Source organism: Impatiens glandulifera, chromosome 1 (assembly GCF_907164915.1).
Source record: "Impatiens glandulifera chromosome 1, dImpGla2.1, whole genome shotgun sequence".
Taxonomy (NCBI): Eukaryota; Viridiplantae; Streptophyta; class Magnoliopsida; order Ericales; family Balsaminaceae; genus Impatiens; species Impatiens glandulifera.
The window spans coordinates 60,989,699-61,006,957 of NC_061862.1; the positions used below are offsets into that span (position 1 = coordinate 60,989,699).

Consider the following 17,259-nt stretch of genomic DNA (forward strand, 5'->3'; position numbering starts at 1 on the left):
TATTCTTTTAGAAATATATACTTTTGGTTTGATAAAACAATTATTATTAGATTTTAAATTCAATTTCAAATAAGAAACAAAATATATCTTCTATATTTTTCATAATTCTATTTTATGAGAAATATTTTTTTTTTGTTTATAAAAGAAATTTTAAGATAAATTGTAGACTGAATAGAAAACAAAATTTCAATTAATTATTTTTTTAAAAAGAAATACAAAAAAGGCTGGCAGTGTTGGGACCATTAATTGGGATAATTAGTAGTGACATACAATTTAGATCTTTTGAAAAACTAGCTTGTTTAGATTGTAGGTATTTAAAAAATAATAATAACTAATCTGATTTTCAAAAAAGAAGAAGAAAAAAAATGGTTTGATGAAATAGTTAATTAATTGAAAATATTTGAGTTAAATAATTAAAGTATTATTTTAATTTAATATTTTAAATATTATTTTAAAAATTATAGACTAATTTATCAACTTTATAATAATCTAAATAATTTATAATTGATAAAATAGTTACTGACATGAATATGACCATGTTATTCAAATTATAACTCTTCTTTCTTAAAATATAAAATAATATATTTATAATATATTATTATAATACGATAAACTGTGATAATATCTATATTATATTATTATATTAGTTTCTTTATAAACTCAATGTAATGTTTATATAATAGACATTATTGATGTAATTCGATATATCATTCAATATAAATTATCTTTTCTCTTTATTACTAACATGGTATCAGAGCTGAAGGTTCGTTCTTGGCATGGCGGTTGAGTCTTCAAAAGGGGCATCAACTCCTTTGTCATTCTGGACAAGGACATCGATGTCGAATTTGAAGTTTGCGTTGGAAAACTTTGATGGAATTGGGCATTTCGGCATTGGCAATATGAGGTTCTAGATTGTCTTTTTCAACAGGGTCTAGATGTTGCTATTGAGGTCGAAAAGTCAGGTGGTATAAAAGAAAAATTGTGGAGTATAATGAATCGGTTGGCGTGCGGAACAATTCGATCGTGCATGTCTAGAGAGCAGAAGTATGTTGTGAAGAACGAAACTTCTGCACAGAAACTATGGCAAGCATTGGAGGACAAATTTCTGAAGAAGAGTGGTCAGAATAAGTTCCTAATGAAAAAGCGGTTGTTCCAGTTTGATTACCAATCAGGTACTAATATGAATGAACATATTACTAAATTTAATCAATTAGTAACAGATCTGTTAAACATTGATGTTAAGTTTTAGGATGAAGATCTTGCTTTGATATTCTAACATCCCTCCTATTTATTTTTTTTGAAATAAAGAGAGAAGTTGTATTGAATGATATATCGAATTACATAAGTTATGTCTATTATATAGACATTACATTAAGCTTATAAGGAAATTAATATGATATTATATTATATTATTATATTAGTTTCCTTATAAGCTCAATGTAATGTCTATATAATAGACATAACTTATGTAATTCGATATATCATTCAATACAACTTTTTTTTTATTTAAAAAAAAAAATAGGAGGGATGTTAGAACATCAAATCAAGATCTTCATCCTCAAACTTAACATCAATGTTTAACAGATCTGTTATTAATTGATTAAACTTAGTAATATGTTCATTCATAGTAGTACCTGATTGGTAATCAAATTGAAACAACCGTTTTTTTTATCCTGCTTTCTCAATTCATTTGATTTGCTGACGGTCCCTGACCATCAATGTTTCATCTGATGTACCTAATAACGTCGGAGTTATTTAGTTGTTATTTCACCTAGCATTTAATTCCCATGGGATTTGACGTCTTCACTAGTTTATCAGTCAACACATTGACATCCCGTCATTGGATGGATTTTGAGACTCACGAGTAACGTCGAAGTTATTTAGTTGTTGTTTCACCCAACATTTAATGCCCATGGGATTTGACGTCTTCGTTGGTTTATCAGTCAACGCATTGACATCATGTACCTGGATGGAGCTCACGAGTTTCTGAAAATTGAATACACCATCAACATTTCAACATCTCAATCGTCTTCAACCTCAAGTTGTTCAAGCATTTTTCATCTTAAATTTGAAAAGGATGTTAAAATATAAAATAATATATTTGTAAGATATTATTACAATATGATAAATTATGATAATATTAATATTATAGTATATTATTATATTAGTTTTCTTATAATTTCAATCTAATTTCTATATAATATATAAATATAACTTATGTAATTCGATATATCATTCAATACAATTTATCTCTTCTATTTATTACTAACATTCTTCAATTTAGGTACTACATATTATATTGTTTTAATTTTAAATTTAAATTTGGTCCTACTATAGTAATTATACTTTATTAATATTTTACCTCCAAACTTATATTGTTCTAATTTGATGTATCTAGGTTGGTTTATAATTGTTTAGGTATTTGTCAAAATACATCCAAATGATAATAGATTCAATGAATATAAACAAAATTTGAAACAAATAATCAAACAAAATATACTTTTATAATAATAATTTCAAATATTATTTTATTAAACAAAAGATCAAGTTAATATATTTATAAAAAAATAATTTATACATCATAACTTTAATTAACATATTTTAAAGTGTGACTCTAATAAATTAGTTCATATATAGACTCTAGTATATTAATTTTTATTACATCAAATTAGGATCTAGATCTTTATAGTTCTAAACTATACTAGACCCTATAAAAGGTAAAGTATGGGGCTGATAGGCAATAATGTTACAATGAAGACAAATTTATTATTTAGCTCTCCTTTTAAAATATGGTATAATTTACCAAATGAATCCTGATTGTGAAGGTAAAAGAAAAGAAAAAAAAGAAAGATAAAAGAGATGTGCATTAACGCAGGCATGGCCAGATAATACATAAACGCACGCCCTCCAACTGTTTGTGATAATGCCTCCTCACCATTTTCTTTAGCTGCCCCCACAATTGGGTCCCTCACTCCTCTCCCTTCCCCTTAGAAGGACTGATTCATATTAGTTGTGTTCACTTGGATCTCATACAAGTTCAAAAGAGAAAGAGAGTGGTATCAGCTATATGGGCAATTACAAGTTCAGATTATCAGACATGATGCCAAATGTCTGGTTTTACAAGCTTAGAGACATGAGCAAAGCCAAAAAATCTACTCATCATCATTTAGTAAGAAAAAAACTGCCTTATTATACTCAAAGGCCAAGTCTTTCTCAACCACCACCAAGACCCAACTATTTTTACACCGACAAATTCTGCACTACTAATTCCTCCTCCTCCTCCAAGAGAAAATCCATTTACCAACCATCTCCCAAACATGTCCCAGCTGCAACACTTGTTACATCTTCTTCGTCCACCACCGACATAATCATCGACCTGGGTATGCTTGATCTTCCTCCTATTTTGACAAAGCCAGTCAACCCAGAAACAGACCATGTCAAGACTAGAGATGAGCATCAGCAGACCAAGAAGAGAGCTACGAGAGGAATTAAGTTGAGGACTAATAATAATTCTCCAAGAATTGCCAGAATGAATACGAATCATCATGGTCGAAAGAGTGTTTCTTCTTCTTCTCCTTCTTCCCATAAAAAGAAGAAGAAAAGCTTGTCTGAGAGTAGTTTTGCCATTGTCAAGTCATCTTTTGATCCACAGAGGGACTTTAAGGATTCAATGGTGGAGATGATCATAGAGAACAATGTAAGGGAATCAAAGGATTTGGTTGAACTCTTGGCTCTCTATCTGTCTCTTAATGCTGATGGATATCATCAACTCATTGTCAAGGCATTTGAGCAAATCTGGTTTGATATGGCCAACCTTCGTTTGTAATTAATGTATATCTTCTTTCCCTGCCTGCCCAGTTCATTTCTTTCTGTATCTCCCTCCCCTCCAAACTGTTCAATTTCGTGTATCATATTCAAATTTCAAATTTATTTCTCCAAAAATTACTTATACTCATCTGGGCACGACACATCCTATAGTGAATTAAGGTAAAAGGCTAAATGTGAGATTAATTAAGTGCTTACTCCAAAAAGACAAAGATAGGCCAAATAGGACTAGAAAAAAAAAGTAACTTTTGAGCTCGCACTCTTGTCTAAAGTGTGTGCTTATTATAAGATCAATTATTAAAGGTGAAGGAGATCTATGTGAAGATTGATGCATGGCTTTTTCAATTCTTTTTAACCCTACTTGCTCAAATATTGAAGATCCTATCGATATAGTTCATATTTGAAAACCCACAAAAATAACCTTAATCAATGTTTTCATTACCCTTTTCTTCGTTTTGATTGGATTTGCAATATTGATGTTTGTTGTTATCAATTTGTTACTTATTATAATGATGGTAATAGTTAAAAATGAGTTGAAAGAAAATTATATATTATTACATTCGAAAAGAAAAACAATAGTGTTGTTTGAACGCATATTGCACTCTTTCCTATAAAAGTTGTCATTTTTTAAAAAGAAAAATAATGGTACATTAATTTGGTCATGTACTAGGTGGGAATTGATTGAGAATTGGACCACATACAGCCATTTGATGATGTATGAAATTCTTTGAGTTTGTGTAGCTAGATAGAATACTCTATGACAGCTCATGAGAACTAAATCAAACCAAACCAAACTAAAGTAGCTGTTGTTGTTGTCAAACAGTTAAAATTGGGCTTTTGGGAATTCCATTTTACTATTACAGTTTGATTGTCCTTTGTTTGAAACGCATTTGTGAATGAATGGATGGGGGTGGGGGCAGACACACTGTTAATTAATGTTGTCCCCCTAGGGCAGCTTGTATAATAAAAAAGTCTAAGATCATGGGGTTCTTTTTTCATTTTTCTTCTTATAATGGGAGAGAATTGCAACTTTAAAGAAAGTCGAATTAAGCACAATAATGATGTTGCCACCCATAAAAGGGGGTTTTGTTATTACTTGGGGTTTATTGGATAGCACAATCAGCCGTGTTTTCTGGAAATAACTGTAATTTTTTCATGTGTTTAATTAATTAAATACACTTAATTTCAGGTATGAAGTAAACAATAAAGAAGTGACTTATTAGAGTGATATGAGGACTTGTTTAAAAAAGAAGGTGAAAAAAGATTATGGGAAGGCAGTCACAGCTGAGGCACAATCAGAATGAGTTTCAACTACCCAACAAAGTTTTCAGAATAAAGAATTTACCATTCAGTGTTGAACTGTCATTGCAAGCAAAACTCCAGCCATGAAACCGAAATTATTCTTCAAGAGTTGTTACCGAAGTTTCTAACATTGATTTCGAAAGGTTTTATGATCGATTTGTGCATCGTGAGCTTGTTTGTACTTAAACAACAAATCACCGATTTGTAGGACTTGGGACATAAATGGCTTGTCAAGTACAATTTCATCTTCTCCACCCTAAAATTTTCTCCAAATTTTCTTGTTTTTGCATTCTCTCTAACTAATGGTAAGGTGAGTGGAACTTGAAGAAATGGTAGAATATCATATCATGAAGACTTGAGCCTAGTATTTTCATTATTTTTCTGTCTAATTAGTAAATTTGCATTATACAGAAAATTTGATACATAATAGAATGTTACAAATATAATATTTGTTTATTTGAGACATGTACAAAAACACATCTCCCTTAAACCAGTAAAAAGTTACGTAATTGTTCATGCAAATACGATCCTGATTGATACATATCTTGACTCTATTGTCGTATCACCAATAATTGGGGAGAGGACAACAAAACTCATAATCAGGACCTAGTGAGTTCATAAGGTTGGAGCATCTCATAATCAGGACCTAGTGAGTTCATAAGGTCGGAGCATGCTGCAACGTATATTTGTAACATATTGTTTTTGTTTCCAGTCTATATGTAATGTTTTGCCTTCTTGCTACACAACATTTTTTCTATACAATAACCTAGTCTTTACAAATGACAAGTATAAAACATGTGAATTTTCTAATAGAGGTATTGTTGAACTAAATTATTTTGATTAATATGACAAGGCATTAGAACCAAGAAAAATAAGTCTTATTTGATATAACTTTTAGGAATAGTTCACACAAGGCATGAGTTTACACTTCAATGAGTTCCATATATATTTTATATTACATACACACATTTTTACATGTTCAACTTGTATCTTACATTATTTGGTTCATTGATTTGCTTGGTTCTAACATCTTAATTAAATATGTATATATATATCAAAGAAAAAAGAGAATCATTTTAGTTGAACTCACTTGAATCTTTCCTGGACCTCTTTATAGTTAGTTGTTCATGGCGCAACTAGCTAGCTAAGGGGGAGTTTTAGGGTCTCTTCCCTCCAATTCGCCGTGACCCTTTGTTGTAAATGCCAAAGGGTGCCTGAAAACCAATGTCTTCAACCGCTCCTACTGTTGACAATCTTTTACCTGCAGGTCCGAGCATTCTAGAAGAACCTCCCACCTGTCGAAAACCCTTTCCAGAAACTTGAAAAGGTGCCTGAAATCCAACATCTTCAACCGCACTTGCTGTCTTAAAGGACCGTCTCTTAGTTATCTCTTCAACTAAGGATCGATGGAGCAACTGGCTACGTATATCCACTAGAGACCTATTCCTCATCAATCTAGAATTGTCCATCACAAGTTTCTCTTTAGAAGTCATTGGCCCTTTACTATGTGAACTTGGGTATGGATTTTCTTCAGGGCAAAATCTTGTAGACTTGGGAGTCGTTGAAATTTCATGCCCATCATCGAAATGGTATCCCAAGTTGGAATATTTTCCTGAGTGAATTGAACCATGCAAGCTGCTCTCATCTGAAAGATTGCCTGTCATGGAGTTGAAGATCAAGATGAGTTAGAAAATGGAAAAGCATTAGACCTTGTAGCCATGAGTCTAAGCCTTCAATTGGAAAGCAAGTCACATATAAGCACCATCTCATCCGGTTTTCACAACTGGGTATGGGATGAGAATTTGTTTGGTAACTAAACTTATTATTACACATCCATGTTTTGATCTAGAAACCGCCGGAAAAAAAAAAGGTGACTACTATAAAATCTCATTTGGAAGGATACCTGAAAGCCAATCACAATTGTAAGTCCTGTTCTCCATCATTCCACTAGAAACAGTCAAAGGTGAAAGAAACACATCTGATGATGAACATGAGGAGAAAGAGGAAGGACTGTGATGCCCTCCATCATACTCTTCTTGATAACTAAAGTTGTGATGGTGGTCTGGTAATTGAGCTTGTTCCACTCTTTTCCAGTGAGGTAAAAGGCCAGATATAGTTTCATCAATCATGTTGGCGATCTCGTGGGGCTCCCAGTCAGATATCTCCAACTCTTTTACCATTTCTATACCAACATCCAATGCTGTGTCATGTAGAATGTCAAAGGGAAAGTACACATGTCCAGTAGATCCTGAAATATTATAATACTGTTATGCATAAATGAAGTAAATATCAATTGGGCTCGGTTCCCATCAGGACAGGTTACAATTGCGGTCCCTAGGTATGCATTTTAATAATACGAAGTAACATAAACCAAGAACAAGCATGATATCTCTCACCTTTCTCCTCAGTAATTTGCACCTTGAGGAATATTGAGTCATCTTCAGCATTTAGCTTTCCAGTTATAGTCATGTCTGTCCTTGGTTTGCTCTCAGCAAGTTGCAGCTTCTCAAATCCTATCTCTTCATTAAGGATTGGCTTCTGATACCCAATCTTTGTTAAAGGTAGTAATTCAGCTTCCTGAAAAGCAATAAAAGGATCACGCAAAAGCTCTTTTGCTGATTTTCTCTTCGAGGCAGGTTCTAAGCATTTCCTTATAAACTGAAGCACTTCCACATTCTCAATTTTGTAAAAGGCTCTTGGCAATTTACCCTGAATCAAGAAAAAACACTTAAGATTTATATATATGACAGAAGATACATGAATTTTTTTACCCATGTTCAATTTGATCTTACCGACGTCACTTTCTTGTAGATCTGCGCTGGATTTGTACATTCACTGTATGGGTATTCACATGTGAACAACTCTAATAAACACATTCCAAATGAGTAGACATCAACCAATTCATTGTAGTTCTCATCGTAAAGTTCTGGTGCCATGAACTCTGGCGTGCCTAGTCAAAGAGTTTCATTTCAAATAAAAGTAATTAACAAAGGAATTCACAAGAGATGGATGCTATGCTAGCCTGAAAAAAAAACCTACAACAAATACAGGATGACAATTTTTTTAAAACACGACCCCAAAGTCATGACATCTTACTTCCATTCAAGATGTTCTTATGGGTTGATCAACTTTTCTTTTAAGAAAATATTTTGGGAAAACTACATTGTGCCATTTTATTAAACCTGCATGATGACAGTTACCTATGACACTATGGGCGGTGCGAGAGTTATGGAGGATGGCTGCAAGGCCAAGGTCACCAATCTTGACTTGTCCAAGATGACCATTCACGAAGATGTTATCACACTTAAGGTCTCGATGGATGACAGGAGGATCGTGTTCATGCAAATAAACAAGGCCCGAGAGTATTTGACGAGCCCAAATCTTGATGGCGCGAATGTCTAGATGCTTATACTTCTTCCTATACCTGCAAGAAGTTTCATTTCAGTTGTAAGCACCAATGAGAACGAACTCTCACATTTATTTAGAGAATGGGGAACGAGAGGGAGGAGAAATTAACTCTCGAAGGGAGCCTGAAGCAAACATTTCGGTAATGAAGTTGAAAGTGCGTCGTTCCACATCGATCCAAGATGTGTGAAATTTGATTATGGAGTCGTGTTTAAGGGTGCTGAGTAGATGAACCTCGGAATACAGACGCTGCAAGTCATCTGGTGAGTGCAGAAGATCGTTTAGTTTTACCTGGTTCCATGCCACTTCCATTCCAAAGACTTCATCAATGGCTTTGTATACAATTTTCATTGCACCTTTGCCCAATACTTCATCAAACTGTCGTCAAAGAACAACTCCATTAATTGAGTAATTTAGATAATAACATATTTCCTTCTTAAGATAAATTGTGATTCTAAATCTGATAAAGAGATATGCCCTATGATGATGAGATCTTAGAAGTTGATTTCCACAATTAGACCCCTTAATCCAAGCCTCTTGTTAGTTGTCACTCAAGGTGGGTAACTTAATTTAGTGATCATAACTTGTACTATTGAAGTTTAACTCAATATTGTTGAAGCCTTTCTTTGAATGAATGTTTGTATTGCAAGATACCGCGTGATTCACTTCAACTTCTCAAAACCAAAAGAAAAAACACAAATTGAAATAAGCCCAGATAGAGTATTCCTTCAAAGACCCTCCCCTCTGTTTTTGTCCACTCCCAATTATTTAATCTATGTAAATACACTAGTTACTGTTTTTGAAAGCCATGGTTTTTTTATATATTTATAGGTGGAGGAGAAAGCAAGCTCTTTTCATTTTTTATGGTCTTCCTTTTACTAAACAATTATTTACACAAGTGTAAGCTGATCATAGCTTCCCTTTTGAGACTAATGATTCATGATTTTCACTCACCCTTTTCATAGTAAGGATGACGTCAGCACAGAACATATACATCCTCTGTTCATTCAATTGTGTCAAGTTTAGATTAGGCCCTTATTTCCACTTTTTTCTTTGCAAAATCAACAGAATTTCATTTGAAGGATATTGAAAAAGACACAACAGGGTAATAAAATCGGATGAAAACAACTCAGAATACAAGTGTGGATCAACCAAATTGCACATAATTAAGAACACTACAAGATATGGGTAAAAAGGAATGGATGAATACTTACACGGCCATAGCGAGCGGTTGGATCGATTTCAGCATACTCAGAAGCGCCCTTGTCACTCTGCATGTTCAACTTGATACTACTAGTGCTGCTACTACAAAAGCTTGAAAATTAGCATAAATTAGGGGAAGGGGAGAAGATCAAATCCGACGATTGCCCTCATGATATCCAAACGAGTAAACAGCGAAGAAGAGCCAAATGAGCTTAAAACAGTCAACCTTTGGAATAACAAGAGCCATCTGATCGAAAAGCTCACGTAACACAGAAAAATGGTACGTTTGAGCAAACATTTGAAGAGGAAGTGGTTGGTGAGAAGAGATTGATCTTGACGGGCGGGTGATGATGATGATGATGTCGTGGCAAAACGATAGTGATTATTATTATGCTTTCCAGGCAAAAGGACAAGTTTCTCTCAAATGGAAAGTGGGCGGTGGGCCGGGGACAAAAAGTAAACAGAGCCAAGATATTCAATTTACTGTAACATGGACATAGAAAGACCTGAATTGAAGAACCATTTCGTTTGATTCTTAGATTTCGTACTAAGGGCAACAAGAAAGACTAAACGGCGGCGGAGAGCTCGTTTGATCTTTGGGTATATTCAGAATTTGAGATACCTTCCTTCTTTGATCATAATCTACATCAATTTTTTATTTTAATTTAGCATCTCAGTTATCAACTAGTATTTTTATACTTCAAACTTCAAACATTTATTTAAATAAATAATATTATGCATTACCTACCTCGATTTGATAAATATAAATATATATATATATAATAATACTTAATTTGTAAAGTATCCGAATGGTTAGGAATTGTTAGGATCAAGAATGTTAATTTGAATATATATTGAGAGTAATTGATATTTGGTTGAATTGTGAGTTGACCCGCCCATAAACTTAAAACGATTAAAAATTAAAATTAAAAATTGTATAAATATGTTTCGAACTTACAACCTAACAAAAACAAGTACAACACTTTAACCAAGTGTGATTGAGATGTGGTTTGCCGAGTTATAATAGACCGATATTAATTGAAAATGGTTAAAAAAATATGAATCAAATATTTGATTGACCAAAGTGTGAGGTCGCGATGTTAAATATTAAAAAATATGAATCAAATATTTGATTGACCAAAATGAGAGTGTAAGGTCATAAAATGGGATATTCATTCGAAAAAAAATATATGATGAGTTATGTGAGAAGATAAGTTATTTTAACGAAGTGAATAAAATGTGAAATGAGGGTGTTCTATTTTTTATTTTAATATATTATTCGTAATTTATTAAAAATTTTAAACATTGAATACATATTATTAATATTATTTTATTAAATTTATTAAATTTATTTTTTTTATATTTTTATCTTTGTGTATTGTACGGAATCTCCTCATTTAAATAATTCAAACTACTTTAATATCTTTTTTCTTTGATAACATTATTTAATTCATTAATGAAAATATTAAAATACTTTTAATTTTTAATTTTTCGTTTTATATATATAAATTCTTTTTAAGTTCTCTTACTTAAAAAAAATTACATATCTTTAAAATCAACACCCATTATTATTTTTTCTATCTTCAAGTTATTTAAATAATCCAGTCCAAACAAGACCTTACTTATTTATAAAAAAATGCTAACTTGAATTAATTTGATAAAATGACTCAACTAAAAAGAAATTTATAAAAACAAAATTGATATATTAGTATTGGTAGGATTAATTCGTATCACACTCAAGTAACACTTATACACAAAAGTGAAGTATCACCTCGCACATTTGATTTTTTTTCTTCTTTTTATACATAATGACGTTTTTTAGTGGATACATGCATTACCTGTACTGTAACATTGAACTAACCGTATTGGTTATAAAAACATTGAATATAATAGAAACACTTGTCAAAAACATAATCATAATAAGTACGAACAAATACAATTTAAATATTCCTTAAATAAGATATAAGACCTAAATTTCCTAGGTCAAAGATATGAACTTAGGTTTGATTTTTTTATTATTTGAATAACTCAAAATCGAAACATGCTTAACTTAAACTTCTCAAAATACGTGACATTTTTAAGTTTTAAGTTATATTTAACTTTAACTACATCAAAATTGGTTTGAGTTTACGTTGGTTCTCTTTATTTTTTAAAAGAAAAAATTTAGTATTTTAAAATATTATAAAAAATAAAGTGAGTATATTTTTAATTTATGATATAAATGATTAAATGGAAAATAGTGATGTTTAATGTAATTGTAGATCATTTGAAGAAAAAAAATAAATAGTACACCTCCAAAGAAGGCTAAAAAAAATAAGTTGAGATATAGAAGAAATATTTTAATTAAATTGTATTATAAATAAATAATTTTAGGAAAAAAATCCCAACAAACAAAATGCTGAAAAAGGTGGCTGGCGGCTACCGGAGTGACATAATGGTCCCATTATCCCACTGCCGTCATGTTTGAATATATCATCAGAATTTTATGCAAAACCCCAAATTATTTGTTGGGATAATTATTGAAAAAAATCATTATTTGTTTGAATTAAATTTTGTTTTACATTTAAAAAAAAATCTTCTATCACATTAGGAACCATCAAATTATTTAATTCACAAATTAAAATATTAAAATACGTACATTTATTAAATTATAATTTTTAATATAAAAATATTTTAACTATTCATTCTAAAAATACCCAAATAATCTTTTTTTTTATCATTTAAAAAAAAAACAAGATAAAAAAGGTCTTAAGGATGAAATTATGAAAACGTATCTGTGGTACATGTTACGTGCCCCATCGGGACAAATAATATAGGTATCCCAAAATTAGTCCGATATATTTTAACTTTATAGGTTTTTTTTTTTTTAGAAAAGATGCAAACCTTTATATAGTCTAAATTTTATAAATATTCTAATTTTGTTTAAAAAGTATTTTCTAAATATATATGGTCTAAAAAAGTAATATTATCATCATAGATTTACATTTATAATTCTATTAAGTAAACATTTTTTTAGTAGAATCGATAGAGAAATAGGTAACAACATGTTTCGGTTTTTTAAGAGAAATTTTTTGTTTTATCGAGACGATCTTTACGTTAAATTATAGAATGAGAAACATGTTATATACATCGATGCGATAACTACACTACTAAAACCCAAACTAACCTACTTAAAATAATAAGATTTCATAAAATAAAAAAAGGTTATATTTATGAGAAGTCAGAAGAGATTGTCAACCAAACAATGTCCATTAAGTAATATGTATTTTGATAACCTACTTGCTTTTGAAAAGCTTAAGCAAGGAACGTGAAGTTATCTGTTTCTTCAATTTTGTTTTGTTTTTTCTAATTCAAATATAACATAAAGAAACTAAAATATGAGGCTGAGATGATACAGAAAAGTAGCACGTTTCTATTATCCTTAGGATCTGTTTGGTAATAATAGTAAGTTATAAATTGTATAGAAAATAAATTATAAAGGATATGAGATATATATGTTATTCACTTTACATTCTTTTTCTAAGCCAGAATTCAAACAAATAAAATGTTTCCAAATTGACATATTCTCTGAATTCTGAAATTTGATGCACATGCTTTGAAATTCGACTCCTTAAGAACACATTTCTGAATTTGATTGCATTTCTTCGATCACTAGGATAAAACTTGTACATCCAACCCATCTAGCATATCTTTAATGCGAGGAAATGCCTATCTTCAACGATACGATTTCACTTCGTCATGAAGAAAATGCAGTAGTTAGGTCAATGTTTGACTTCAAACAATTCTTTGACATTGCGTAAAATTCCTTTGTCATATGGATTTATGAACCTCATTTCCCTACATGGTTGTCCTGCGTAAAATACAAAAATCACATGGCTTTCAAGAATTTGTTCCTGAAATTGATGGTGAAGAACAAAATGAAAATACCTGACCGAGGTTGGGAAACTTGATGAAATTCAGGATAGTTCTTCCAATTTATCTGAATTGTTTGGAAGAAGAAAAATTATAAAGAAAATCACTTTACAAATTTCATTTTTCAGTTGATTGTTCCTTGTGATAAACTACAAGTTTACAAATCAAATTTCCAATAACAAACAAATCTAAGAGGATCTACAAGAAAGCAAGAACTTACCCATTCATCAGTTCTGATGTTAAAGCAAATGCAGTAGATATGCCACACTAGGAAGGGTCCCTATATACACAATCACCAAGATCATTAACATTTGATTAGATCGGAAGACTAATTTTTTTCTCCTTAATAGTTGGTTGAGCAACTATTACTTAACCTGCCATAAAAGCTGGAGAAGTGAGAATGTCATTGAGCTAATCACCAAATACATTGATATCTCTTGCTGCATAGTCAATAATGAAAAAGTACTCGAGTTTGAGAATAGGAAGGATTATACTTAGTTAAAAAGATTAAGAAGATACAAAGAAACATTCACGCACCCCTAACTCAATTCCAATCTGTGCCTGCATTTTCGTGGTAACTGGATGTTGATCAATTAAACATTGGCATTACATTAAGAATTCATTTTCGTATTAGTAGAGAACGATATGAGAGATGGCAAAGAACTACAAAGAGATGACATGATTCGAGAAGACAGTACATCTGCAGTCAACATTCAATAAAAAACAGTAAAATCTTTTTTATTATTCATGATATTGAAGAACATGAGACCAACTATGGCAGTGCAACATCAACTTCTAAAAAGAAAGATTGCCTTCAATGGCCTTCACATTCATATGCATCACCTAATTTTAAACAAATCTTTAGATAAAACTAAGTGTTGAATACCAAAAGTTTAGTGCTAAATAGTTAACAATTTGAAAAATAAACAAATAAAAAATATCCAAATTAACTAATTGGCATGCAAGTTGATTTGATAAAATGTAGAACTAATGTTTGGAAAGTGCTTATAAAACTATTATCTCTTTATAATGATGTAAGTAGAATATTTTTTAGGTTTAAAGCTGTGTTTTGGAAGCTCTTATTAGATTACCGAGTTAAGCAATTCATATCTTACTCAATTAAACAAAATTTTATAGCTTAATTTGAGTTGAATATAAAAAAATTAAGTGATATTAAGTAATAGTTATCAAATGAATTTAATTCTAACACTTAATTATTTAAATGATGTGAAAGTTGTGTTATCAAACACCGCCTTAGAGCATGCATATGTACAGATGCTCTATCATGCAATTTCAAAAATATTTCAAGCTTACACTTAAAGGAGCAGATTGCATGTGTGGCCTCGGTGATTAAGAATATAGTTAAAAGAAATATGAAGAGAATGTGGTTGTTCTCGCCTGAAATCGAAACAATAACAGAATCAATATGTGCAAACACATTTTGAAAATAAGTCGAGCTTAAAAATATAAATGGGGAAATCACAGGTACTAGGTCATTTTACCTATACAGTTTCCAAAAGCTGGGCAATGGTGGTCAAAACCCTTTACACATGCCTTACATTGTTTACAGTATCTCACTCTTTCTAATAAAAAAATGCCCTGCACAAGAAATGCAATTTCTCAAGTTTAAGACTCCAGGTTAAAGATTCTACTTGGAACACATAATAACATCGGCATCTAATGTTCTGAATATGTCATCAATGTTAATCTAGTAAAAGATGTCCAAAAGAAATCTTTAACCCCAAAAAATAATCAAATCATGCCAGGCTATAGAATGTTGAGATTAAGGGATTTGGCCACAACCCTCTTCTTCTTCCTTGTGAGACATCAATATCTGCCACTTTGGCGTTTCTCCATCAAGGTGGGTCATGTTTCTCCTCTTATTCTAATAATGTAATTGATTTGTATTATGAAACTGAGGTAAATTATCATTAAACAACCAATTAGGAGATCATATAAGAAAATTTCAACTAAACTCGAATTGTATACAAAAAGAGACATCATCAAATGAAACATAAGAAATCAACATATCCACAAATCCTGTCTTCCCTTGAACAAAAAGAAACTAGTTCAAAGTTCATTTTCATTACAAGGGTAAAATAGTTTTTAAATGTTTTTATTGACATTTAAATCCACATTTTATCAAATCAAAACTTAAATAAGAAGTAATTAACTCATTCAAGCACTTACTTTTTCACAGGGAAATTCACAATGCTTGTTACAGGATGAAGACATCATTTCCTTCAAATGTGAATTCTCAATATTTTCAACATCAGGTTCCAATGCCGATGAAGAGTCGTCATAGTTCTCGAGAAGGTTGTGGGGAGACTTGACTGAAACATAACCAGGATCAATTGACATGATTCTGCAACAAAAAAGAAGAAAAATAGCATCTTAGAAATCTACTGAAATTCCGAATTCTAGCACAGCAAGCTAGTTTATTGAATCATCAAAATCACCTGCAGAGACCAATCACGAGGATAAGGAACTCTATATTGATTAAAATGTTGGACAACGTGGAAACAACTGCAAGGTCAAGCAATTCATTCATAAGATCCTGAACAAAACCATTATGTGAAGAAATGAACTTCAATGGATATGAAAAGGAAGAGATCATAATAAGATCAACCTTTTCGAACCTGAGAGATGTAAACGCTCCATATCAAAATTATGTTGAGGAAAACAATGGCCGGTGCGGATGCTCTGACAAGGAGAAGCCTCTTGCAGGCTCTACCCAGAGCAGCTACCGCGATCAGTACAATTGCTGAAGAGAGAAAAAACCAGGGTTTATCGAATGCAGAGTTTAAGAATTGTACATATAATAACTAAAGAGGGGGAGCCCTACCTGAACATGGAAGAAGCGATAGAAGAGAGAAGGCGGGGAAGAGGTGAGAGACCATGTAAAGGGCCAAATGAGTGACGATAGTGATCAGAAAGGAGACGATGCATCGAAGTACCGTTTCTGATGAAACTAATGGCCCTTTCTCAGCTGCTAATTCTGACATCTCATATAAGCTGCATCAAATTACTGTAAGCTTTCATAACTGGACAAGACAACGGATTCGAATCACTCAACCGCGGACCTTTGGCGGTTTTTCCCCAATTACATGGAGGATTTGAGCTTGATTGATCTTGGGTTATAATAGAACAAGAATAAAGCTAACAGATGAAATGGGAGAAGGATTAACAAGATCGATGCCTGAAGAACCCTAGAATCAAGATTTTGTTTTCTTATTTTCGATTGTAGTTTTAGACTGATTGACTTTGGGGATGACACTGAAAACAAAGAACAGAAAAAAAAAAAAAAAACACATTCTTTCAAACTAATTTTGAATCTTCAAAATTTATCATATCTTTTCAACTCAATTTCTCACATTTGAAACTTTTGATTTTCAATAATTTATTTTTCAATGGTTGTGTTTTCCTTTATGAAAATCCTCATATCCGATATGGGTTTGAAAAAATTATAAATTTATTTAAAATCATTTTATTCGAATATTAATTTTAGAGTATATAAATGGTTTTGAAAATAGTTTCGGTCATCGACTCGATTTTTTTTTTTACGTATTTCGGTCAGACCCAACCAACCGGTTAAACCACTGATTTTATTTT

The 17,259-nt window shown here is 31.6% G+C and overlaps 3 protein-coding genes across 7 annotated transcripts; 1 reads left to right on the forward strand and 2 right to left on the reverse strand.

Annotated features, from left to right (window-relative positions):
- The first annotated feature begins 3,012 nt into the window (after positions 1-3,012).
- Positions 3,013-3,926, forward strand: LOC124921593 (transcription repressor OFP1-like). Its single transcript, XM_047462267.1, has one exon. It carries the CDS (start codon positions 3,068-3,070, stop codon positions 3,824-3,826), a length of 759 nt encoding a protein of 252 aa, XP_047318223.1. The 5' UTR covers positions 3,013-3,067; the 3' UTR covers positions 3,827-3,926.
- Positions 3,927-5,983: 2,057 nt separating this feature from the next.
- LOC124916397 (probable serine/threonine-protein kinase WNK4) lies at positions 5,984-10,294 on the reverse strand. 3 transcript variants are annotated; one of them, XM_047457119.1, is made up of 8 exons: positions 9,962-10,294; positions 9,747-9,837; positions 8,645-8,910; positions 8,328-8,551; positions 7,920-8,077; positions 7,524-7,836; positions 7,031-7,375; positions 5,984-6,784 (listed from the first exon to the last, which is right to left on the reverse strand). In XM_047457119.1, the coding sequence occupies exons 2-8, from the start codon at positions 9,807-9,809 to the stop codon at positions 6,285-6,287; spliced, it is 1,869 nt and encodes a 622-aa protein (XP_047313075.1). In that variant the 5' UTR covers positions 9,810-9,837; positions 9,962-10,294; the 3' UTR covers positions 5,984-6,284. The 3 variants fall into 3 exon arrangements, with proteins under 3 accessions (XP_047313075.1, XP_047313068.1, XP_047313080.1); XM_047457112.1 differs by having other exon boundaries at positions 9,747-10,294; XM_047457124.1 differs by lacking the exons at positions 9,747-9,837; positions 9,962-10,294 and having other exon boundaries at positions 8,644-8,849.
- Positions 10,295-13,087: 2,793 nt separating this feature from the next.
- On the reverse strand, positions 13,088-16,930 carry LOC124916418 (palmitoyltransferase ZDHHC12-like). 3 transcript variants are annotated; one of them, XM_047457134.1, is made up of 11 exons: positions 16,493-16,930; positions 16,287-16,411; positions 16,107-16,204; positions 15,838-16,012; positions 15,150-15,246; positions 14,962-15,045; positions 14,185-14,225; positions 14,022-14,087; positions 13,868-13,927; positions 13,663-13,714; positions 13,088-13,585 (listed from the first exon to the last, which is right to left on the reverse strand). In XM_047457134.1, the coding sequence occupies exons 1-11, from the start codon at positions 16,650-16,652 to the stop codon at positions 13,497-13,499; spliced, it is 1,047 nt and encodes a 348-aa protein (XP_047313090.1). In that variant the 5' UTR covers positions 16,653-16,930; the 3' UTR covers positions 13,088-13,496. The 3 variants fall into 3 exon arrangements, with proteins under 3 accessions (XP_047313090.1, XP_047313097.1, XP_047313104.1); XM_047457141.1 differs by having other exon boundaries at positions 16,107-16,173; positions 16,277-16,411; positions 16,493-16,928; XM_047457148.1 differs by having other exon boundaries at positions 16,107-16,173; positions 16,493-16,635.
- Between the last annotated feature and the right edge of the window lie 329 nt (positions 16,931-17,259).